At 39.1% G+C, this 26,691-nt stretch overlaps 2 protein-coding genes across 2 annotated transcripts in view; both read right to left on the bottom strand.

Moving 5' to 3' along the window:
• Positions 1–250: 250 nt before the first annotated feature.
• On the bottom strand, positions 251–13,478 carry ifih1 (interferon induced with helicase C domain 1). The gene is made up of 18 exons (XM_063498716.1): positions 12,904–13,478; positions 12,416–12,572; positions 10,737–10,871; positions 10,457–10,507; positions 9,005–9,139; positions 8,711–8,761; positions 6,906–7,126; positions 6,154–6,364; positions 5,102–5,319; positions 4,570–4,671; positions 4,324–4,447; positions 4,010–4,225; positions 2,480–2,736; positions 2,246–2,395; positions 1,967–2,128; positions 1,689–1,882; positions 1,491–1,584; positions 251–1,132 (listed from the first exon to the last, which is right to left on the bottom strand). The coding sequence occupies exons 1-18, from the start codon at positions 13,336–13,338 to the stop codon at positions 929–931; spliced, it is 3,117 nt and encodes a 1,038-aa protein (XP_063354786.1). The 5' UTR covers positions 13,339–13,478; the 3' UTR covers positions 251–928.
• A 2,004-nt stretch (positions 13,479–15,482) lies between these two features.
• LOC134644406 (potassium voltage-gated channel subfamily H member 7-like) overlaps positions 15,483–26,691 on the bottom strand; it is a 42,241-nt gene continuing 31,032 nt past the window's right edge. The window contains exons 11-16 of the mRNA XM_063497442.1: positions 25,770–25,984; positions 25,545–25,632; positions 25,224–25,385; positions 22,722–22,878; positions 19,389–19,569; positions 15,483–19,103 (exon numbers count right to left, since the gene is read on the bottom strand). Of these exons, the coding sequence (XP_063353512.1) occupies positions 18,816–19,103; positions 19,389–19,569; positions 22,722–22,878; positions 25,224–25,385; positions 25,545–25,632; positions 25,770–25,984 (1,091 nt within the window). The 3' untranslated portion in view covers positions 15,483–18,815. The remainder of the gene's footprint in view (positions 19,104–19,388; positions 19,570–22,721; positions 22,879–25,223; positions 25,386–25,544; positions 25,633–25,769; positions 25,985–26,691) is intronic.

Raw genomic sequence — 26,691 nt, forward strand, 5'->3', positions numbered from 1 at the left:
CTGGTATTAGGAAGTGGCTTTTTCACTATGGGCGTAATGTATTCACGCAACAAAACAGTAGAGCAGGAAAAGCAGGTTCTTTCCGTGTATCTACATCAATATTCATTAACCATGACGTGTAAAAAAATATTTACGTGGCTTTTCACTTAGGGTACACAATGAAGTAACTGTATTTTTTTTTTTTAAATGTTGTTGATTTATTATTTAATTATGAGCATAAAGAGGAAAAAATGGGATAAAAATGAGAAGGGCAGTCAGTTTTGTAATACTTTTGGATCAAACAAGTTTCCTTCTTGTGTATCCAGACAGTGTGATCAAGACGGTAATATATATGTTTGCGCAAACAAGCTTAAAAGAGGCTTCTAGGAATAGCAGTGCTGTCTCAATCGTAGTGACTCACTAACCTGTGGATTTAATGGAAAATCAACAGCACCTGTTTGTGTGCGTGTGTGACAGGTGGGCTCTGAGGGGCTATCACAGGCTCGGTGACTCCCATCTCATGAGACAGCCAGAGTTTGAAAGGGAAAAATATATATATACTTTATTTTTTTGCTTCGCTTTTTCAGTTCATTTAATACCAGTGACAAACCCTTACATACAAATTAATACACTGTAATCATGCATTATTTCAACAGTAAATCCCATCAAATGCCAACATAATTGAAGAGTAAAACCCTTATTCTGCAATCTTGCACGTTTCACAATAATACTTTAACCATTAAAATGATCTAAAACATTCGCACTTTTTCTTCACAAACACACTTCAGTCCCATCACCATTCATGTCTCCAGTTAACTTAACAAGTAAACAGTCAAAGGAAACATAACATTCACTACTCTGATAAGGTTATTAATCCTGTGTCAGCCATACGGCAACACAATAGAAATCAAGGCTTTCTCGATCGCTGGTTATTCTATGTGGTTGTAATTCACATTGTTTCGTCATCATCCGAGTTATCGGACATGGTCATGTTGTATGCATGTTCAGCGTAGTCAAAGGCAGAAAACTTGATGGGGACTTCATTCCACTTGGTGCATTTGCTAATCTTCTTTCCATTTAAATTCACCACAAAGTTTTTCACATCAAGGCAGGGGCACTCGATCCCCTTGTACATCATCATTGAACCCCATCTCTGTAACAGAATACAACGCAACATATAATGAGTATTTTATTCTGCTCAATGCAGGCATAACCGAGACTAAATAAAGGCTTACTTTTGTGCCCTTTTGTCCTGTAATCTAAATTTGTGGTGAAACGTGATCTCAAATTAAAGGGCTGCAGCCTTATGTCATATGACAGACTCACATTTCTCTTTGAAGAACTAGCTTTATTGCTTATGACTAAGAGTCATAAATGTCCTACTTTTTTATAATTATGCTTAAGCTTTAGGTACGTGCATATGCTGAACGACTCCTTGTTAATGCAGCAATGCTGTGTTTAGTTATCTACAAGCAAGCAAATAATAATTGAAAAACCGAAAATGAATCTACCTGTCCGCAGTTTTTACATGCAATGAAGCCGTTGGTCTCATAGTCGAGAAGACGTTCCTGAAGAGTAGTATTTTCTCTCTGAATGTAAAGTTTTCTGTAAAGAGATGCAGTAAAATTAATAATAATCACAGCAGAACTACACGAGTGGAATACAGTTCAACACATACAAAAGGTTAAGAACTGAATCGTAAACTGTACCTAAATTGTGGCGTCACATTGACTCTGTGCATGTTTTCGATGATCTGGATGTCGTCGCCCGTGCAGATTGGCTCGCTGCAGCTTCGGCAGCTAAACTTCACATTAGATGGGCTCTCGTTCTTTATGTCCTTCTGCTTCTTCTTCGTCATTCTTACTTTCTCTTCCATTATAGCCTGAATCTGAAACTCAGTGATCTGATGAACAAACAAACAAAAAAAGTCTCAAAGCCATGTGGGTTTTCAGTTTAACAGAGACTAAAAATTCTGAAGTAAACGTACCCTTTTTTCATAGGCTGCCTGATTTAAGGATTTGATTTTCTGAATGGCTTTGTTCATCATGTTCTTGCGGTATTCATTGACGCACTCCTTTTCAGCCACCCCGGAGTTCTTCACCTCGACCAGCGTGTAACTGCTGTCCTCGGCTCTTCCTCTGCCTTGGGCCTGAGAAAGGCAATTGTGAGTGAAGGGTAGGCAACCACGTTTGTTTTACACTGGCTAATATTCCTTCAATTACTGGGTATACCACATTCAATGCTCATTATTCAACTCATTACTGACCTGAATCATAGCGATCTCGTTTGTCACAAGGCCATATCGGATAACGAAATTGCAGGCTGGTATGTCCAAGCCTTCCTCGGCTACTGTGGTAGCAATCAGCAGGTTGACTTGGCCGTTGCCAAATTTTTTCAACACATCCTTTTGCTCTGCCTGATTAAAACAGATTTATAAGACGAGGTTAAGTGTAAGGCGCAAATAATTGTGCAAGAAAATAGAGAGAAATGTAGCACTCACCGAGGTCATTGGTTTAACAACACTCTGGTCTCCTCCTCCAATGACATATGCTGATTTCACTCCAATGTCAGCAAACTTGGGGTTTTCCTGTATCCACTGATTTAGAGCAATGGCGCTGCGTCGTGTTTTGATGAAAACGATCCCTCTGGCTTCATCCCGAGAGCTGAACTCATGCAGAATTTTAGTTCTTAGTTTTGATAGGCTGTCATTTTCATACTCCGGATTCTTTGCTAGAGTCTCCAGCTCCTCCTTGTTGTCTGTCAGACACAGATTACAAAGAACTGAATTACACTTTTCTATCGCTGACATCAAAGATATGGTGTCTTTTTATGAGTTAAATATGAGGGTTTATACCTCTAGGAAGTACAGTGATGAGCAGCTTAGCTCAACTTAGCAACAGGACCGGAAATGTGGGAAGGGTTCAAATCTACCACAAAATTCACAGGTAGACTATAAATTTGTTTAAGCTGTGCCTGGTAGAAATCTGTAACGCATAGGGCTCAACTGCCAAACCATGAAGGTTCTCAAATGACTCTTTTAGGCTATCTCCAAGGCTATCTCCACATATTCCAGAAGTAAAATGGCTAATTTTATAGGCAGTAATATAACCAGTAGAAAAATAATCTTGGTCTCTATAGCTTCTTTACCCTTGATGATGAAGGACACATTCATTTTTAGATATTGTTCTTGTTTAAATTGTACAAAGGCTTAAACTTTATTGCATTATTAGGAAATTGGATAACAAAAAGCTGCTATTTCTATGCTAAGAATCACTTTTTAGTTAATCTGAGTGCCTTAACTGGAACTCCTGATAACAGTTTGTTATTTTGATGAGTCCTGGAACCTTTTTAATGCATGAGACTGGCACAGAAAATGAATAATGGCTTAATGTGTATCAATCATAATAAAAGACTGTTGAAGAGGTTTTGTGTTTTAAATTTTAATATAATTGCAGGCACATATTAACTAATATCTGTGCAGTCTTTGGCTGGATCTTGCTAACCAAGCTTGCATCCATTAGCTGATAACTTAGTACTTTACACTGTCGTTCAAATATGATCACGTCAGCATCCAAAGTCAAATGACGGCAGCTATGATGCCAAACTCAGTGTTTCAAAATGGTAGACTAATGACCATTGGCTGATGTTGCGTGGCCATGTCTGTCTTTTATATATAGCCCGAATAATTTCTAGCTTTTTTGTTCTGAATGCTGGCAACCACTACAGACTTCAAAATCCTTTTTGTTTTTCATTTGCTTTTAATAAATGCTAAACAAAAACAACACGTTTTACCAATTAGACCGCTTCAGAGATGTTCATAGGTGGACCTTATTTTACGTGGACATTTTCCTGGCTAGCTAGATGGCAGTTTCACATCTATTAGCTAATCTAAGCCAAACAACAGCTTACCTCACATTTACCTCCCCCCACCCCCCCAAAAAAGAAAAAAGAAAATAAGATTTTCCAAATCTCAGATTATAAAGTCAACAACTACTTTTAATTTTCAGGCGAATGCTTAGTTTCACAATACCTTTAAACAGATTGAAGAGGAACCTCTCAGTATCTGTGATTTGTATCTTATGCTCCTCCTCTGGGGCAGTTTTTTTCTTCATCTCCTCCTTGTAGTATTTGTTCAGGAAACTGAAGGCATCTTGCATGCGAATCGTGTTGCTGAGATTCAGGCTCTCGCTGTACTGTCGGAGGTGCTCTGCACAAACTCGTACTTTCTGATTTTCATCTTTTGCAGCTAAAATGGATTGAGACAAGTACTTTTAGACGCTACACAGCATGGGAGGTTGAACAAACGATAAATAGTGAAAGATGAGCGTAAAAATCTGTTTTCACCTTGTCGTTCTTTTTGAACAACCCACTGTTCGTAATTCTGAGAGCCGAGGTCACAGGTGGGGGTCAGCTCGGCATGGTTGTGGATGGCAGTCATAATTTTCTTGATTACATCACCAAAGGGATCCTAAAAAGGATATTTAGTTTTACACACATGTAATCCTGCATTAACATCAGCTGGAGTCCCTCATATGAATTAGAGTCAAAGAAAAGCTTAGCACAAAACCATGCCATGTTAAACAGGCATACCTCCCTCCTATCTTCAACAGAAACAATTATTTTTCTTTGCTCCTTTTTGAATTCCTCTTGGCTCCTTGTCATTATTCTGGAAGCGTCTAAGTTTGCACAGATCTGTGAAAAAAATACAAAGATTTATGGTGTTAAAATTAATCCCACATCTTGATCTCATGATAAAGCGTATTTCTGCTTATTTTCTGCTGCAGTGGAAACTTTATGGCTGCCTTGTGTGCATGGTCAGTGTGGAACAGTGGAAAGAACTTGGCTGACTCAACAAGTTTCTCTATGACTGAAGCAGAAAAAACTGGAGCAGGATTTTGATTAAAAAAAGATGTTGTTCACTGTGACATGTGAGTTACTTGGTATGGACACAAAGAAGCATGACTGATGACTAGTTTTCTTTCCCAGACTGTCAGATATATTTATCAGAAGCCTTAAAAACTATAGCTAACTTTAAATAATGACTAAATGTGCCAAGAATGAGTAGAGTAATATGCATGCAACACTTTTGTCCACACAGGTGAAGACGGAGAACAGTATTTACACGCAGTATGTGCTCCTCAGCTTTTTCCATTTTCGTGGCTCCCCCAACCCCTGGAGAGGCAGTCAGGCCCAGGATCTGAGGGAGGGGGACAGGCTCCTTCTGCTCCTTTATGAGCCTTTTGTTCTTGTGTTTCTGCTTCAGGTATCGCATCATTATGTGGTTGTAGACGCCTCCCTTCTGAGTGTGGTGACACTCATCTATTATAATGAGTGTCAGGTCTATATGTGCAAAAGAGAAACACATAAATGTTGCTTTGTTTCAAAAATAACATGCACGTGTCCCAATTTCTCGCTGCCACATTACTGCCAAGAAACAAAAGTGCTCAAATCTTAAAAGACTGTAATTTTCTCGACCAGCAGAGCTAATTTTATCCTATTTATTTTGCTTGTTACGTAAACAGAGGTGATTTCCCTCACAGATGCCATCTCTCTCCCAAACCTACCCACACAAACCAGTACTTTTCTAGGAACCTTTGACACAGCAGTTTAAGCCACACAATAACATATGTTGGAAAACTGTCTACTTCAAAAAGCAAAAAACAAAAAAAACCTTTATATAGTTTGGATTTTACAAAAGTGTAAGCAGGGTGAATTCTAATTATTCCCATGTACTAGTTTAAGCGATGCAATGCAAAATCTTCCCTGGAGGAAAAAGAGAATGGAGAGTGGCAGCTTGATGTATTTTGGGTGATAGAAGCTCTCATGTGAATTTGATGAGCCACACACTGATGGCTTGAACAGACGTGTGGCCTGGAAACCAGGAGGAAAAAAAAGTACATGCTTTCAGGCGTTTCAACAAACAGCATATGTTCCACTGAGGTGGCTATTCCACCTTGGACTTGTGAGTGCCAACAGGAGTAAGCAGCAGAGTCGGAAGACTTTGACAAGATGGTATCAGGGGAGATGCTGCTCTGTCCTTTGGGTGGCTTTCTATTCCAGAAGCTGTCAGAGTTTGAAGCTTAAGCCTGGATAGATTTTAGTTAAAGAGTGTGTTTTAAAAAAAATATAAGGATAATGTATTCAATTTTGTGAAATTGTGTTGAAATATCATACCACTTAAGTTCACACCCTCATCCTCTCCACTGTTAGCCCTCTCTAAGTAGTTTTCCAGAATCTGGGCTGTGCAGATGATGATGTCATTATTCTTCACGATTTCTGTGAAAGAGATTTTGAGCTGGGAGTCTCCGCTGACTCGCTCCACTTTATATTTGTTCTTCAGAAAGGGCAGGAATTCTGCAGAGTAGTGCTGCTCAACAAGAGGAACCTGCAGGGCATCAGAGCACATGAAACTTTCATGAAGTCAATGCCACAAAAGTCAAGAGATTTAACCGACAAAATTAGAAAAAGTCTTTACTGTTGTTTTTAGGATCAGAGAGCTCCTGATGATTTAAGTGTTTGTGCCAACATTAGTAAACCAGAACACATAAATATGTGCTAGACTGTTTGGTTAAGGCAGGGTCTCAAATTAGCTGTGCAGTAATTTAGGAGCTTCTGTTGATGTTGGTTTTTAGAGCAGAGAGAGTAAAGGCACCGGGGTTACTGTTCTGCTCTTTTTCACAAATCAAGAATCAAAAACTGTGATGATTTTCAGTGGTGATCACTATTTCACAATCTGTTTTCAAATGCAACCACATAGTTTTACAGCTGGAAAACCTGGGATCCAAAATGGATTTTATAACAGACCACATGGAGTATGGGCTAAAAAATAACAATGTTCAGGAGTGCTTAATGAGAAATGGACAGAAGTAGGTTAGCATAATAGTGCAAACCCAGAAGTATTCTATACCAGACAGACATTGTAGTACCTTGTTCACCAAGACGATCACTTTTCTTGGTTTCCCTTCAGCCTTCCTTCTGTCCAGATGTTCTTTGGTAATATAAACTGCAACTCTGGTTTTACCGCTTCCTGTGGGGAGACATACGATGATGTTTTTCCCCTCCAAGGCAGGCCCAGCGACTTCCATCTGATAATCTCGAAGAGTAATTTCTTTTTCTGGGCTTCTGGCAACTTCTAAGGCACTTCCATCTGCAAAGGAGAGCAGAGGTTCAGAATCACAAAACGTCTGTCTGTGTCAGCAACCCACAATTACAGACATGACCAACAGGAAATGCCTGCTTCTCTTTGTTTTCGTTCCTGGGTAAACAGAGAACATACACGTACACTGTACAGTACATCCATATCATGTAAGATGACCTAACTTTAAAACACTTCCAATAGTTAAACCACAAACAAAGGCACTGAGTAGAGCATGTAAATCATGTTTCAGTGTTACAAGAAAACATTGTGCACTATAAATTATGTCACTGAGAGGCACTACTTAATGCAAACCATACAACACTAGGACTTAAAAGCAAATGCTTCTCTCTATATAGTGAGTGCTATTTGATATTTCACACCAGTCTACTAATCTAAGGGTGAAAGTGACAATAAAAAGGGATATATGTTTTTATAATAATCAGATTACTTAGAGAGAGACATTACAAGTCATTCCTATTTGCCTTATTTCCTCTACAAGTACAATAGACTTACTATGATCCACTTAGACTCCAAGTTGCTGGCAGGCTGTTACTTATTTGCTCTGTCTAGGCAGGGGATAATACATGACTAAGACACCAGGAGCAATATGAATGTACCCCCTACTCTGCTCCCCTTTCCACTCAACTCTAAGTTCTTCTCCCCCCCAGTTAGAGTTTAAACCCCCCAAATCTTTTTTTTTCTCAGTGCAGACAGTTTTTAATTTTCGCTCACTGACTTGGTATGCCAGAGGTTACGGTGTTGTTTCAAGCAACTTTATGCAAGCAAATGCAAGTCTGTAATGATGAGAAAAAAAGAGCTTTAATGATATTAATAAGTAAACATTGGTCCATGTGGCCTCCTGAACTTCTGAAAGCAGTTCCCATAGAATTATTCAAGAAATAAACACAGAGCTGTTTTCAGATTCATTAGGACTGAGTATGAGCTCTGCTCATTTTAGAAAACATTAAAAAAAACCAATTCTGCTAGAGACTCGCCTTGCAGGAACAATCTTTCATGTAAACTATTCTGTTAAACCCATTTACTCGCAGGCTGCAGACATCTTTGGGGCCTTTCTACTACTGAAATAACCTGACTAAACTGCAAAAGAACTAATCTGATTCAACTCTTTTCTTCCTGCTTCGCTATTCAGGGTAGAGAATTCCAAGCAGAAATGCACTTATCCATGATATAAGCCAAACACTACAGAGCCACATGAATGTAACTTTTCCTTTACATTTCCTTATACTCCAGCATATGGTTTTCATTTGAACTGCTAGCTATGCGCTGTCTTCTTTGACCTCTGTGTAGTTCATCATGATGCACACATGGAACTTGTTTATTAGTGTGAAACTGGAAGGGCAGAGTTAATGTTCCACTAATGTAACCACATGTTACAACAACATTTTTCCTTTACCATCTTTCATATTGCCTTTAGGATACTCAGGATACTTTAGGGCAACTACAGCTGCACTGATCTTAGTTTGGTTATTGTGCATGACCTACTGAGGCAAAATAAAATATTTGTAATTACCAAAAACCCCTTTAAATACTTTAATTGCTTCAACAGTGTGAATAAAAGTGAATCCATCTCACCTGGCTGTGAGGGCTCCGAGTTACTGGGCAGTTCACTGCTTGCATACAAGTCTGAAAGGACATAAACCAAAGTTAAAAAAGTTGGTAGTTACAGTGTTAGCTGTGGTTTTAAGTAAACTGAATTTTGTTTGTATTCCTTCAACCTTTTACATATTTACGTATACGCATTGAAAGTTTAAATTTCTAGCAAAGAAATGTTAGATATATGTTAGATTAATTGTAAGAATGACACGTGTGAGTGCACTTCCTCAGCTCTCCTTAATGCTGACAATAAACAGACATGCTCTGTGTGACCTGTGGATTGATCCATAGGCTGTTCGTTCATGGTGATCTCCATGGATTCAGTGCCATCACAACTTTCAGCTGATGCTGGACTCTCCCCTGTTGTAGCTTTAGGTTTGTCTTTCAGTGATGGTTTCTTATCTGATCCTAAGAAATGTAAAAAAGGAACATTTTATAAATGAGGAGTAACAATTTACCAGGTAACACTTTATAATACAGTACATCAATATTTGCATGAAGACAGATGTTTCACTTTACTTGAGTGGGTAAACAGTAATGGCAAACCAGTCCCAGAATATAGTAACTAATGGTGAAGTAATTATTAATAAATGAGTAGCTACTGTTTTGTGCTGCTCTGTGTTTGCATCAGAGTTAATGATGAAGAGTTAAGACTTATTTTGAGTAATTATGAACTAATCATTGCCTTTATACACGCACCGGCCTTTTTGTTAAGTACACCTTGCTAGTACACAGTTGGCCTCCTTTTGTCTTCAGAACTGACATAATTGGATTCAGTAAGATGCTGAAAACATTTCTCTGTGATTTTCCATATTAACATGATGATCATGTGGTTGCTGCAGATTTGTTGGCTGCAAATCCACGATGTGATTGTAATGTCCCACTCCATCACATCCTAAAGGCGCTCTATTGGATTAAGATCTTGTGACTGTGGAAGCCATTTGAGGACGATGAACTCATTGTCATGTTTAAGAAAAAAATTTGAGATGATTTGAGCTTTGTGACATACCACAGTATCCTGCTGGGAGTAACATGGGTACACTGTGGTCAAGAAAGGGTGGGATAGGATGCAGGCTGTGGCATTTAATCGATGCTCGTTGGTAGTAAGGGGCCCAAAGGGTGTCAAGAACATATGCCCCAAACCATTATACCATCAACACCAGCCTAAACCACTGGTACAGGGCAGGCCATGTGTGAGCCTGTGCAAACTGCAAACTGTAGTCTCAGTTTCCTGTTCTTATCTCACAGGAATGACATCCGCCATGGTCTTCTGCTGCTGTGGCCCATGTGCTCAACAAGGAGTTAAAATGAGTTGCTGTTGCCTCCTATCAGCAGTCTGGCAAACAAAGTATTTTCTCCCAGAGAACTGCCACTTGCTGGATATTTTTTGTCTTTTTCTGGCCATTCTCTGTGAACCCTAGAGATGGTTACATGGGAAATTCCCAGCAGATCAGCAGATTCTGAAATAGTCAGAGCTGTCTGCCTGGCAGGACAGAGTTAATGTTCCACTAATGTAACCACATGTTACAACAACATTTTTCCTTTACCGTACTTCATATTGTATTTGGGTTACTTTGGATACTTCATCGCAACTACAGCTGCACTGATCTTAGTTTGGTTATTGTGCATGACCTACTGAGGCAAATAAAATATTTGTAATTACCAAAAACCCCTTTAAATACTTTAATTGCTTCAACAGGGTGAATAAAAGTGAATCCATCTCACCTGGCTGTGAGGGCTCCGAGTTGCTGGGCAGTTCATTGCCTGCATACAAGTCTGAAAGGACATAAACCAAAGTTAAAAAAGTTGGTAGTTACAGTGTTAGCTGTAGTTTTAAGTAAACTGAGTTTTGTTTGTATTCCTTCAACCTTTTACATATTTACGTATACGCATTGAAAATTTACATTTCTAGCAAAGAAATGTTAGATATATGTTAGATTAATTGTAAGAATGACACATGTGAGTGCACTTCCTCAGCTCTCCTTAATGCTGACAATAAACAGACCTGTGGATTGATCCATAGGCTGTTCGTTCACGGTGATCTCCATGGATTCAGTGCCATCACAACTTTCAGCTGATGCTGGACTCTCCCCTGTTGTAGCTTTAGGTTTGTCTTTCAGTGATGGTTTCTTATCTGATCCTAAGAAATGTAAAAAAGGAACATTTTATAAATGAGGAGTAACAATTAACCAGGTAACACTTTATAATACAGTACATCAATATTTGCATGAAGACAGATGTTTCACTTTACTTGAGTGGGTAAACAGTAATGGCAAACCAGTCCCAGAAATATAGTAACTAATGGTGAAGTAATTATTAATAAATGAGTAGCTACTGTTTTGTGCTGCTCTGTGTTTGCATCAGAGTTAATGATGAAGAGTTAGACTTATTTTGAGTAATTATGAACTAATCATTGCCTTTATACACGCACCGGCCTTTTTGTTAAGTACACCTTGCTAGTACACAGTTGGCCTCCTTTTGTCTTCAGAACTGACATAATTGGATTCAGTAAGATGCTGAAAACATTTCTCTGTGATTTTCCATATTAACATGATGATCATGTGGTTGCTGCAGATTTGTTGGCTGCAAATCCACGATGTGATTGTAATGCCCCACTCCGTCACATCCTAAAGGCGCTCTATTGGATTGAGATCTTGTGACTGTGGAAGCCATTTGAGGACGATGAACTCATTGTCATGTTTAAGAAAAAAATTTGAGATGATTTGAGCTTTGTGACATACCACAGTATCCTGCTGGGAGCAACGTGGGTACACTGTGGTCAAGAAAGGGTGGGATAGGATGCAGGCTGTGGCATTTAATCGATGCTCGTTGGTAGTAAGGGAACGGCATCCGCCATGGTCTTCTGCTGCTGTCGCCCATGTGCTCAACAAGGAGTTACAGTGAGTTGCTGTTGCCTCCTATCAGCAGTCTGGCAAACAAAGTATTTTCTCCCAGAGAACTGCCACTTGCTGGATATTTTTTTGTCTTTTTCTGGCCATTCTCTGTGAACCCTAGAGATGGTTGTATGGGAAATTCCCAGCAGATCAGCAGATTCTGAAATAGTCAGACCTGTCTGCCTGGTACTAACAGCCATGACACACTCAAAGCTATTGAAATTACTTTCCTCATTCTGATGCTCGTTTTGAAGCAGGTTATATTAACCATGTCATGAGCAGCTGCCATGTGACTGGCCGACATAATATTTGCACTAATGGGGAGTTAAACAGGTATACCTAATAAAGTGGCCAGTGAGCGTATATACTAATGCCTTCTAGAATGTTTTAAGTTAATGATGATTATCTTTTTCCGTAAATATGGTTATTCCAGGATTATTTGAGGTTATTTGGATGACTGTTTACTAAAAGAATAACTTGTTATTTTCCTTTGTTACACTAGTCTACACCAAGAACATGGCTTTAAATGTAATAAAGACTATAACTAAAACTCTTAATCATAATTAATCATCCCAATTTTAATTAGTGGGATTGTTGCAAAGCAATGATCACAGTATATTTACGAATGCAGTTGGATTAAAGATACTGAATTCCCTCTGTAGTTGTAGTCACTTATGTGCACATGTTTTATACAATCTGTCTATATCTCACCGCTAAAACTTTTGTGTCCCAAATTTCCCTGATAGTATCTGGTGTATTGGGTGTGTGTCTTCCAGCATAGTTCAGTTACCTTCGTTGCCAGTCAACTCATTATAGAGCATATGGTGTTCAGTGTCTTTAAGAACTTGAAGAAATGTTGAATACCATCCTGGTGGACATTTGATAATTCTTCTTAAAAGTTCCCTTGCGCCACTCCTGGATCCCCTGTTGACTATTTCAGCCGTAATCTAGATGATAAGTGTAATGAATAAAGTCAGTTTGCTAAGCAATCAGAGAAAGGCATTGCCACCAAAAGGATGAGCGGCCTACATTTGTCTGCCATCTAGTGGTCAAAGACAGAAAAGACATGTTTTGGGAAACAGTTGGAAGAAAAGGTAAATACTGAAGCTATACTGACACTTTCGAGGTTTTTCACAACAGTGAAATTAGTGTGAATACACACAGTGAACCTTTGACACTTGAATATTTTCTCTCTTACCACCAAAGCTCATGTGCTAAGCAGCATGCAGATAAAGCAGTAGTAGTTTTGAAAGGTTGGTTGCACTATAATGTACTTACTCTGTCGCGCTCATCTACGGTGAGCAGTCTTTTACTGAAACAGTGTGCACACACTTCTTCTGTAGCCATGTCTGCAAGGCTGGGAATAAGTAAGTGAATAAGTCGGACACAGTTTTCATTCTCTGCCTCAGCTTCGGGAGTTGGGAGATTTAACTGCATATAGTCAGCTGCGAATTTACAGCCCCCGTTATTCAGTGCGTCAACGAACGCAGTGAACCATCCGGGAGTATGTGGCTTCTGAACTACTGCGTTAATAAGGGAGTCCGCAGCCGAAATATCACCATCGTTTCTGGCCTTCTGTCTGATCCGTTCCTTTTGCTCGTTTTCGATAAAGTCTATAAGATCCAGGACCCGATCCACCACAATAAGCTCCTTCAGCCTCGGCCTCAAGCAGTCGATCAGGGACTCGCGCATTTCATCCGTTTCAGACTCCATCGGTACTCACTTAACCGATAACAGATCACTAAACCGGCTCCTGCGTTGCCTAAAACTACATTCACAACAAACGCGCTGATTCACGGTGCCTTTATCGAGGAAAATGGAGCTCTTTCACTTTCGTTTCTCCCAAGCAGCCAACATTTAAAGCGGCCACTGGGTGTCACTAACGGACCACAGTAGTTCCAATAGATCAGAAAGTGACCTAAATTGACTTTTTGTAAATCGTTTATCGTACACAGTATTATTGTAACATTATTGTAGTGAACTTTCTGCATTGGCGTCCATAACAACAACAGCAGCAACACCTTTCTAGTGCTATTGCCTGGTAGGCCAAAATCTGACCTTATATAATTCAAACTTTGAAGCACAGAGACCAGAAAAGAAAGGAAAAACGAATATTTCAAAAGCGAAAACTTCCAGGCAACTCATCTCTACGTCACGAGTTATTTTGGTCCATCCCTGGTTTCTTTTCTCCACCCTCTAACTCTGTTATTGTTCTTTAATGTAGCGATAGAGCCAGCCAGCCAGTTGTGCCAAAACGTGATCGTCTTGTTGGCCTATACTATGAAATATATGTCAAACATATCGATATCAAGCCTTTTTAAGGCAGAAAGAATATTTCTGTTACGAGGTAGAAGCTACAATCATCATTTATTTATCAATGTAAAACGCTCACTGACGTTAAAAATGCATTTTTAAAGAGAAACAAGGGGGTTACAGAAATTTCAACAAACATAACACAGTTACATTTAAATAATATTTCTATAAAGATATTTTAAGTGGTCAAAACGAGTAGATGGATTACAATGTAGTATGCAAAAAAGCGCAGAAGTCTCCTAGGCAATATTCTTAAGGAATAGTTTTCCAGGCTTCATGAAGGACATTCACAACATTGATTCTTTGGATATTGGCCGCCTTTTGTTCTGTTCTCTGTCAAGATGATCCCACATTGCTTCAATGACGTTGAGGTCCGGGCTCTGAGGAAGCCAATCAATGACTGATAGTGTTCCATTATGGGTTTTTTCTACGCAGGTATGTTATTACTTCACTGGCTGTGTGTTGTGATGTTGAAAAAATGAAGCCAACTAGATGTTTTCCAGATGATATTGCCTGGTAGGTCAAAATCTGACCTTACTTTTCTGTCTTCAAATTACATTAATTTTGACAAGATTTCCAACACCACTGGGTGAGGTGAAGGCCCAAGAGCCTCCGCTGTCTTATACAGGTGGGTGTTGACACTCACTATTATACATATTGGGAATGATTTGAACCTAAACCAGTTGCCAAAAACCTCTGGTCCTGTTCTAATTTACCATACCTTTATCCTTTTCCTCTTCATAAAGAATAGCTTCTTGGCAGCCACCCATCAGATTCATGTCCTGTGTCAGATCTTTGCTTTTTTTTTACTTTCAAAAACTCACCCATCAAATGCTCATCGTTCATATGCTGTAGATAGTTTTTAGGCCTGGCTTCTTCTTTTATCCTCCACTTGTCAAGTTTCTTAAGATTTTCTTTTAAGAAGACACCACACATCATGCAAAGGTGTGTCAGGTTTTCAGCTTTTAGCTCTGTGCAAATCACTTTCTTGGTGCAAAAACACTATTTTATGCCAAATTGTCTTATATAACTGTGTGATATTGTACTTCATTGATTCATAGGTCAGTGTTAAGTGACACACACACACACACACACACACACACACACACACACACACACACACACACACACACACACACACACACACACACACCAAAAACAAAACAAAACACATTCCTGTGAAAATGGTCAGCTACAAGGACTGAACTGAAAATGAATGAAAAAGCAGTCAATGTCCAAACTACTGGTCAAGATTGGTTTTTTAAAAAGGAAAGTCATGGCTCCTAAGAGCAACAATATAAAGAAATGCATTGTAAGTTTGGCAGATGCTCATTAAAAACAAACAACTGCAACAAACTATTTGACATACTGTGAAATAATCACTCACCTTCCTCAAGGACCCACAATCCTCCTGGAACACTTCATAATTCATAGTATATGTTCTACTTTCAGTTATGTACACAGCAACTGTAAACACATTTATGGACTGAATAACAGAAAGCCAGTGACACAACTCCAACTGTGCGTTTTTATTTATTGCTCCCACAGTTTCAAAACTAACATATGCACTACTGTATGTTCTATAGAATACTCAATGTAATTTATTCAGTAAAAAACAAAACAAAAAAACCCAAACCCATTTCTGGCAATGGGATGTATTTATTTCCTACAAATGTCTAACAACAACAACCTTCATTGCCAACAGAAAAAAACTGTACAGGGACTATATAATTCATTATGTATGGTTATTTATACATAAAGATGCTGTCTTAGCATTTGGATTTGTCATATAGGCACAAGATCCTCTCTGGGGTCTGTTTATGCACAAGTACTATGTGTCCTTGTGTCCCGCAGTGCCCCTTCCTCTTCTCCCCCCAACACCTCATCCGAGTAAAGTATGCTGACATCATTTTATATTGTAATGTGCTACTTTGGGCTGACAGGCAGTGCAAAATGGTAAGTATATAGAGACTCAAAAAAAATGCATGCTTTGTAGATCCATATGAAAATAAATAAATAAATAAATACAAAACTAATAAGAATTCCCCATAGGCTGCAATAGTATATGTTATATTTCATAGGTAAGTTTTCCAAAACCCTTTAAATCTCAAACCATGATGCACTCATTTAAGTGGCCACTTTCACATTTTTCCCATACAACATAATGTTGACTTAAAAGGAACTCAGATTATTTCAGCTCGTGTGATCTCATATACTAAACCACGGTGTTAAAAAAACACATGGCATAGTTCCCCATTTAGCCAACCAAAACAGGAAAAGCATGCTGGTGGCTGTAAGCAACAACTACAACCAAATGCCACATGGCCCATAAGTGTTCTTTTGTTCTCCAACAAAGACTGATGGAGCTTATCAGACACTTCGGATGCAGGTGGCTGGCAGATGTGCGCGAGCTGGTCGTTATGGACCATGTTTACATGTGTGACTATTAAACTGGCTTGGGTAACAAAAAGAAAGGGGGACTGTATTATTTCACAGTCGACTTGAAAAAAGTTGAGCAAAATACGCGCGATAATATCTAGATATTAAGACCAAGACTGTTCCAACAATGTGTCACTTTTTTAATTCACAAAAATGAAAACATCTGTGTTTTTTAAATAACACATTCAAATTGCTGTTAATCTTGATATAATCAGGTATGCACGTCTTCATAGTCAGAGTTCCTTTAACACTTTTGAATAATTATATTGTAAGAGAAAAATGAGAAAGTAAGTTATAAGACACAAAACATTTGATATGATTTGTTTTCTATTTCTTTTCTAAATGTAGAAATGTCTATATCATACTTCTCCAAACGGTGAAAAAAAACCCTCAAATCTGCATGTTATATTTTTCCAGATAAGTACGTATAGTGTATTCTGTTGGCTTAACATTGTACACCAGGTGCACATTAGTCATTGCAGTAATAAAGCACATTGTTTATAGAAGAAAACCATAGTTTTTTTTTTGATACTGTACACTATATTGCAGTGCAATTGTCCATAACCCCTGAGTCACACTTCAGAGAAGACAGGCATACAACATACATCAGAAAACTCTTATACCAACTCTTGTAATAATGCTGTATTACACTAATGGCTACAGAAGACTTATATTTCTTTCATATACAGACTCATTACTCCTAAAGCCTGGGATGTTTTTATGTGCCCACACAGACTTTACACTCTAAACGGGCTCTAACATTAATGACCAGGCTCATCCGTGACTGTTGCATCATGTAAGATAATCTCCACTGTCCTCAGTGCCTCAGCATCAGGTGCTAGGAACTGAATTCTGCAAATGGAGAAAGAAAAGCTGTGCCGTCATTTTTCTGTTGTGAAAAAGCCACCTCCTCACATTTCCGGTGCTCGCATGTTTTGATAGCAGTGCAGGTACCTATGACTCGCTCGCATCCTTGTTTCCAAGTCTCAGGTTGGACAGGTTAACTGCCTAAACAAACATGTCTGTATTCAGCTGCTGCCAGCAAGCCTTGGTAACAGTAATGGGTTGGCTCCTTTCAGCGTTCACAATATTTTAGTTGAGGCTTTCATGTGTTCTTGTCTGCTGCTCTGAAGTATAGCAAGCAAGAATGATCACTTGCATTGAACTTTGGCAGAGAGTAATACAGTTGCGGCTCTCTGTTGACACCCAGCGTCTGGAGAGATAACCTTTCCCTCTTCAGACTACAGGCATGAAAGGATTGAAAAAAGGCTCGATGGGGTTGTTGGCAAATTCTTGTGTAAAGACTTTTAATTTGCTTGGCAGTGTGTGTTAGTCCTGGCTTTCTACAGCCTCCGCTCTCTGTGGATTCTGCACATGAGTACTGGTAGTATGTTAGTTAGCTTAAAACTAGCACCTTATCCACCAGATGACCCACTTTTGTCACTTTTAAATGACTCGCACCTATTGCTCATAAGATGTTATGAAATGCTAGTACAGTAAGTGGTCGTGGTGCCACCATCACCTTCGACTTGTTTTTTGAGAGTATGTTTTTTCCACAAGTTCCTCTATTTTTTGTATCTTTCTGAATACTTTCCATGAATGTTCATCATCCACAGACCCCTCACTGAGGAACAGCTGGCTGCTGTTATGCACCGCACCTCCTGGTGTTTTTGGCCATTCTGCTGCAGAACCTGGTGAGTTATTGTATTCACTGTGGGGAGATGGAGATGCCAGTCTTTCCCTGGTTTTGCAGCTACCAGCAGGAGGAACCCTATTTGTCTGATGACTGGAGCGTTAGTCACTGGGACCTGTCTACTGTGAGGTAGGTCAGTCGGCTCTTCTTGCTTAGTGTCACTATCCACACCTTCGATTTTACCCAAGCCACGTAGCCCATGCTGGTGTGACCAACTGTGTGGGAACATAAAATGCTGCAATAGTGTGTCTGCAAAAAACACAAAGTCCGTTAACTAGAAAAGTATTTGCAAAACAGAAAATTGGTTGTGTGTTGCTCTGTATTTCTATCACAACCTAGTGGAGACCAGCATTCTTGCAGAATAAGAAGAATTTAATTAAAAATGCTGAAATGCTGTCCTCATGGGTTAAATAGGCGCATCAAGATTAAGTGGGCATCACCATGTAAGTTTAAAGAGCAAAAATGAATGAGGATGATGATGATTATGGATTCAATCCTGTTTTGACAGAACTACTGTTAAAATATGTAACTTTTGTTACATATTATACTGGCAGCTGCAGGAATAGTTTCTTAATTCCGTGTCAACCACGTAAAACAGTGTTTTGTCTTCATGCACAATGTAAGAACATCTTATTTCTAATACCAAGCCACAGATGACTGTGCCAGCATGCTGATAAAAGAAACTGCTACTTAGTAATTACAGCATTACAACCTCAATATTAGAATACCGTGCTGCAGAAAAGATTTATGGCCTTGGAGACTCTTGGTCTGAGGCAGGTTTATGGAGTCCAGTGGTATTGAGGTTGGAGTCTGAAGGTGACATGGAAGAAGAGGAAGCAGGATTTTCAGGTGGAAGAAGGATCAGTGCTGACTGTTGATGCCCTGTGGATGGTTGTTGATGCTGTTGTGGCTCTGTATGTCTCTGCACAAGAAATTCTTTAAGGCTGTCCTCAGTGGGTGCATTCACACTGGCCAAGCTCAACACAGAGTCTTTGGATTCCTGAATGGTGCTCCCTAGTTTTTGGTTGGGGGCCTAAAAAAACAGTTTTTGACAATAATAAGATCTTAGTTGCCTGTGCTGGGGTAAATAATCTCATTATATATATACATTTAATATCCTGTTTCAGATATGAAATTATATTTACCCTTAAAACACAACTGTATTTGTAGAAAAACAAACAAACCAACACATTTTCAGATGTGACATTTAGTTTAACAGTATGAAAAAGTGAAGGGAAAGGTCTCAATGTGTACATATGTGGAAAATAAATGCTCTATGTAAAATTATGTCTACCAACTAAAGTGATGACATCCTTACTTGAGTTCCTGCAGAGCTAAAGAAATGGCTTGCATTCAGAGCAGCCGGCTGAACCTTCACTGCAGATCTGTGATAGTCTGGACTAGCAGTCACAGTGCTGTAGGCAGGCGGTCCCAGAGTTGGTTGCCTCTGCAGCAGCTGCAGGATGGCCTGCATATCAGATAACAGCTGAGATTCCAGCCTAAAAAAAAAGGAGTGATGAGCAAAAACAGACAGATATACTGTATAATATTAGCAAAAGATAAAAAAAGAAAGCAAGAGTATTTACGTAACTCGGACAGTGTGAACCTAACTGTGTGTGATAATGGCTGAAAGCACACTCAGATGTGCTTCACTGAGCACTAGATGGAGCCGTTGCTCTGGACAAAATTAAGAGACGGCAACGGTGTGGAAACATTCTGTCAAAGCAATAGATGAAAGACATTGCCCCTGCTAGGAGCGATAATGAGCTTTGTGTGGGACATGTGAATTCTGCATTTACTGTGCAAATAACTATTATACTCATCTGGTAAATCTAATTAAGTCTAGATTTTATCAAAGTTGTATATTTAGGACTTAAGGCAAAAAAACCCCAAACCCAACTTGTATTCCATCTGATGCACAAAGACACTGTCAGCCTTTTTGTTTTCCTCGTTTAACATGCTGTGGCTCATGAGACACTAAGTAAAAGCAGCCGCACAGTTTTTTTCAGGGTACCAAACAATATTTTTCTTGGCTATTTACATAGATGTGTGAATGAGAAAAGCCACACCAACATTTTTTTCCTGCCACATATGCTTTCAGACTAGTCAAAGCCACAAAAACACCAAAATGACAGAGAAGTGCTGCTCATCCTGCAGCCAGCCAGCATTAAAAAAACAAGGTCAGGTATAGTGCAGTGGATAAAATGTCTTATTTGTGCTTAATAAAATGAGCTTGCCCAGTATTTCAGGCACCCCAATGCGATCTTTCGTTCTCTGTGATAATTCCAGCTAAAAATACCATCTGCTGTTCATTTGCGTGTCCGTTTCAGGTGGCTGCTGACTGCAGGTGTGATTCTGAAACTACTGCCAAAGATGTGTTTCTTCATTCCAGGAATGACAAAAATAAAATCTATTCATTTTGGGGAAGGTAAAGTACAACCTAGCTGTTAGAAATCAATCTCACCATTTTGTTTCTATCATTATAAATTGTTTCAGGCACATTTTTTTCTGAGCGCTGCTTTGCCAAATAAAGACTTTTGTACCAGGTCATTCTCAAGTTTGATTTGCGCCGGTCCTACAATGTTGCATCCTGCTTCCATTAGATCCAACCTCCCACTCCAAGTCCGACAACAGCTTCTGCCAGCTAGTTGCCGTCCTCCACCTACTCCTTCACATTTGGTGTAGCCTACTTTTAGCAGTGTGGGAGGTGACATCTTAAAAGAATAAAGCACTGCCTTATCATTTACTGAAATTAATAATAGCATTTATCTGAAAATGCAATGATAAATAAGAATAGTGACAAATATACCTATGCTGTTGCCACAGAACATACCAGAAAATGCTCTAGAGAAGTCCAGTTGCAAAAGACTACCCGAATATTTTTGTGCACAGTGAAAATCCATCATACTTTCAATATCCGCTCAAATTAGACAATGTAATTGATAGATAAATCCATTCTTTCTGTTTTTTAAGAACTACTATTAATGTTGTATATGTAGACTTGAAGAAAGTAGAAAAAATAACAACCAACTGAACAAACACACAAATACATAAACACATAATGCCTCTAGATAAGGCTGCTTCTCTCCCAAATCAGTTTTACAGAATGTTTTGAAAAAACAGAAAAGGCTCCATTTAAAGCCACCATGAGTCACAAGTGAAAATTTGTGACTTTTATGGCGCGCTCGGTTGCTGTAATGTCAGACGTTACATCAGCAGTAGCTATGGTTTACAAATGAGATTTAGATGTTGAGTGGAGAAAGTGAGGGGAACAGAGAGGAGCCTTTACCCTGCACTTAAAACTGGAAAAAATATTCCACTCTGCTCCTTGTGAGTCATTTTAAGTGAAATGTTCACTCATATGACTCCATGCATTTTTAATGGGCAGACTGTTGAATCTACCAGTTCAACTGCTGGGTAACAAAAATAACTAATCAGCCAATTACACAGCAGCAACTCAATGCATTTAGTCATGCAGACATGGTCAGGTTGACCGGCTGAAGTTCAAACTGAGCATCAGGGTGGGGAAGGAAGGTGGTTTAAGGGACTTTGAACATGGTATGGTTGTTGGTGACAGATGGGCTGCTGGTATTTCAGAATTTCTACTAATCTACTGACATTTTCTCACACAACCATCTCTTTACAGAGACTGGTATGAAAAAGAGAAAATATCCAGTGAGCAGCACTTCTCTAGATGGAAATGCCAGAGTTCAGAGGAGAATAGCCGGGCTGCTTTGAGCTGATAGGATGGCAACAGAGACTCAAATAACCACTCACTATAGCCAAGGTTTGCAAAAGAGTATCTCTGAATGAGAAACGTGCTGAACCTTGAAACAGATGAGTTACAAGAGCTGAAGACCAGACCATGTGCCATTCCTGTCAGATAAGAACAGGCAACTGAAGCCTCAGTTCACATAGGTTCATCAAAATCTGACAACAGAAGATCAGAAAAACGTTGCTTGGTCTAACAAGTGTCGATTTCTGCAGCAACAACTGGATGATTGGGTCAGAATTTGGATAAAAATGTAATCATTGATCCATCCTGTGTTGTATAAATGTTTCAGGTTGCTGGTGGTGTAATGGTGTGGGAGATATGTGGAGCAACTGAGTGCTATCATGTCAACATGGACCAAAAAAGACAACTGCACATCTCACTTCAGTAAAGGAATGCCCCTGGATAAATGTAAAAAATTTAATCCTATTTTCTTCAGAACAAGTAGAGTTCCAACTTTAACTTCAAAGTTAACCTAAAATTTTCACATTAAAATTAAAGGAGAGAAGTTTTAACATCATTTACTTAAGTAAATTTAGACAATAATGTAGAAATACTGTCCAAAACAGCAACTCTTTGCACCATCTGATAAAATGCTACACTGTTTCCAAACAGAGATGTGCTAAACGCAACTAGTAAGTTTAAATGAGAAAAGAAATTTCTGCAATTTCATGCGGCGCCACACGTGAGCTGTGTGGCTGAAATGGCAAACCAGTGGTAAAAGAAAAAGGGTCAGTCAAAAAAAAAGAAAAAACAAAAAAAAAAAACCAAACAAGCACTGTTATTCACAGTAGAAAAGTTCACATTTTGGGGTAATTCATAGTTTATGACAGCAAAGTGAAGCTCAACCATCTGCATGCTGACTCTAAAAATATGTACCTGTTTAAATGGTCCTGAAGCTGACCTAAGCGTTGTTCCACCTCTCCATATGTGATTTCACTGGCAGAATTATCATCCTCTCTCAGGTCCTGGAACTGCGCTGACTCATCCAGGTAGTCTGTAGGCTTCTTACAGGCCCATTTATCACAGCACAGATCTGGAGGACCAAACCAACATGCATGATTTACATCCTCACTTGTAGGTCAGAGCAACGTCATCACTAAACATTACTAAAATAGAATATAATTAATCTCTACAGCAAAGCTGTGTGTAGATCCTTTGTTGTAATTTATCACACTGCTATACCAGGAGAATTATTATATCAGTGTTTTCCAGTTGCAAACTAACCCTGTTGTTATCTCTGTTTGGCACATGGTAGTATTTAACCTGCTGTCCAGTGAAATGTGTGGAGCCTCTTTTGTTGTTTTAAACAAAGGGCTGGTTAATTCTGTGATTAAGTTATCTCACTGAACAGACTGTGCAAGTGGCTTTGCACTAACACAATGAGTTGCATAGATTAGTTTAGATTTTGGGCTGAGGGTGCATTGACAGTCGTTCTCTCGGTCCGACTTTGTATCATGTAGGACCCCAGCTCCAAAACAGTTGGGATACTGGGTAAATTTTAACTGGGTAAATTTATTTTATTCACCATAAAACATAGAAAATCAGGTCATTTTAAATTTGATTATAGCACATATAAACAACAGCACATGGCCTATTGAATCATGCCATTATTTATTAAAAAGAAGAAGAAGAAGCCAAAATATAGAAATGGTGTGTGGAAAAACTAAGTATATCCCATGATTCAGCACTTTTACAGCAGCAAAAACGTAAAGTAATTTGAAGTAATTGTTTTCTGTATGACCTTATCAGTCTCTCATATCATTGCGGGGGAATTTTGGCCCACTCTTCTTTACATCATTACTTCAACTTGCTGAGCTTTGCGGGCATTTGTCTATACACAGCTCTCTTAAGGTCACATCACAGCATTTCAGTCAGGCTGAGGTCTGAACTTTGACTGGGCCATTACTGCACCTTGATTCTTTTCTTTTTCAGCCATTCTGTTGCAGATTTGCTGCTGTGCTTGGGGTCATTGTCCTGTTACATGATTCAGTTTTGCCCAAACTTTAGCTGTTGGACAGATGGGTCCACACTTGACTCTAGAATACTTTGGTATGCAGAGGACTGCAAGACGCTCAGGTCCTGTGGCTGTAAAATAAGCCCAAATCCTCACCTTTCCCACCCTCGCTTTGGCAGTTGGTAATACACTGTGTTTGGTTTTCACCAAATGTGGTGCTGTGCATTGTGATCTGGTTTAAATGATGGTTTGTTTACAAGAAACTCTGCAAACTTAACCTTGCAATTTACAATTTTTTTTACATATTACAAATACAAATTTATTTATTTATTTTTTTAAATATTTTGGAAATGGCTTTATTACCCTTTTCAGACTAATAAACTGCAGCAATTGGTTCTGAGACCACTGCTGATGTCTTCCCTCCTCAGTATTTTGTTAATGCACACCTGAATGCTCCAAATGAGCAAACTGTCAAAAGTTATTTTCTACAGAGATAACTTGCACGGGCTGATGATCAATAAATCACATGCATTTAATTAGCAGCATCCATCCATCCATCCATCCATTTTCTTCCGCTTATCTAAATCAAGTTTTTGTTAACATTGTGTAATCTCTCATAGTTTTTAGTTCACTTGAGGTTATATATATTTAATTTTAAGGCCTGTTAAGGACCTGATGTATTATGATCTGATAAGTAAAACTTTAGACTTTATTATCAGAGTATTTACACAAGGCGTTGTGCGAAAGTTTATGTGGTTTCCAATATGTTGAAAATTGTTAGATAGCCATTGTAATATTAGGTCGACAACATAGAGACTGGAATGCCAAAATAATTGTTGATTTTTTGTCTGAAGGACTGCAGTTGCATGCTGTTCCATTGCTACCTGCACTTATAAAATTGTCTTCAAAAGAATATTAAATGTAGAATAATTTGTGGATGGAATCATATCAATAGTGATCTACAGCATGCAAGGCATTTGTCTGGATATTGGAATAGAAAGAAATTATTAAGAACAACTGCAAGACCCTGCAGCTCTTCTTATGCATGTCTGCAAGGGAGAATAATGCAGTCTTAAATCTATGATTTTTGAGACAGATGACATCCTGTCTCTTAGAATCATAATCAGCTGAGCAGCATTTTGGCAGAAGACAACCTAAATATTTAAATTCATAAGTTTTTGCTCAGAGCAACTCTGGAAGCCTGGGAACATCCCAACACTCTCCACACATCCAGTCACCCTCTTAGAGTTGCTAATGCAGTGTCAAGAACATTGTCCTTCAGTGTCTTCCCACCACTCACATTAGTGTTTGTCCTACAAATATTCATCACGATTTGCAACACTGCTTTGAAAGTTCTTGTCAAAAAAATCTACGTTTTTATTCACCAGATATTTACAATTCATCTGTAAGACAAGATCTGTTACCTTCAAAAGGTGGTTTTCTGTCCAAGCTGTCTCTGACAATAACATCTGAGTCTAGGCCTGGAACTGTGAGTGAAGAGCGACCCAGAACTACTGAAGATCTCTTTAGGCACGAGTTAGATTCTCTCTCCCTTTGAACTTCTTTAACCATTTCTTTGCTTTCCCCTGTAGAATGGCAATCAGCAGGAGTCAGTGGAATAACACCATATCCCATAGAGGACAGACTTTTGCATATCGGAGCACCAATCCATGAATAATAACAAAGAAAGAAATTTGCAGCCACAAAGCATGCTTAACAAGGTTCTCTTGTATGTTTCTACTGACCTTTAGATAGATCTGCTGTGAAAGAGATTCTTCTTTTCACATTTTTATTGTCCTCACCATCTGAATCACTTTCTTTGACACTGCAGGGCTGCAAAATTAAAATACTTCAATCAGAAAATGTGTCAGTTACCGAGAATGGACAAACAAACATAACTTAGACAAATTACAATATGAATACTTGTTATCAAAACACCCATTAAACACATAGGTCCAAAAAGTTCTTACATTATCCGCCTTGGCGGAGTCATCTCTCAGGTTGAAAGTAAGCTCCAGGTTGTTGAAGAAGTGGTCTGCAAACTCCGGGTACATGTCTAGCACCTCCAGCACATCTTCTCGCTGAATGGTGCTCAGGTCACAGTAACTCAAAGCCCGCACATCAGCGTTAGACTTTCCAGGCTTGGCATAGAGATGGATCATTTCTCCAAATATGTCATTTTTACCTGGAGGTAAAAACACAAACAACAGGTAATCTTGACAGTTTTAGTGGGAAGATGTAAAAATGCTGACTTGAGCTACATTGAGTTCCAAAAGAAGGCATGACGCAGGCATAAATCTCTGCTGCGATTACAATAGGAATTTATTTATCACTCTGATTTCACTAAGGGGCAGCAGACGTGTTTGTTTTTGTGGATAATCAAAATCAGACAGCCTCTAATTTCTGTGTAGATGGTCTCCCAGGGCCTGCACATCAGTTGCCTTTCTATCTTTGATCCATTATTTATGCTGAGGAGTAACTACTAACACACAGCAACTTTGATGCGATGGGCAAAGGAGGGCTTGATTGCAATTGACACACTTTACTTGTGCACTTCAAAGGCAATTTTTGCGCTGATTTTGACTATCACATAATTAAGCCAGTTCTTCAGTGAACTTGCAAAAAGTGAAAAAAAAAAAGCTTTTAGTCTGGAGAATAAAAGAGCTTCCTTCGCAGAAATAAGGGCCCATTTTCCAAAGGACGAGAGGCCTGGTTTAAAGGGCATCATGAAAAATCCCTTTGTTGGTGTGGGGGGTTCACTAAATGCCAACAGTGTAAGCAGGGGTTCAGAAGAAAGAGATATGATATGCTGGCTGCCAGTGTGCCTTTCACAGCATGCACCGGACACCTTTCTGCCACAGAGGAAAGCCTCACACAGACTGGTGTGTCTCT

Source organism: Pelmatolapia mariae, linkage group LG16_19 (genome assembly GCF_036321145.2).
Source record: "Pelmatolapia mariae isolate MD_Pm_ZW linkage group LG16_19, Pm_UMD_F_2, whole genome shotgun sequence".
Classification (NCBI taxonomy): Eukaryota; Metazoa; Chordata; class Actinopteri; order Cichliformes; family Cichlidae; genus Pelmatolapia; species Pelmatolapia mariae.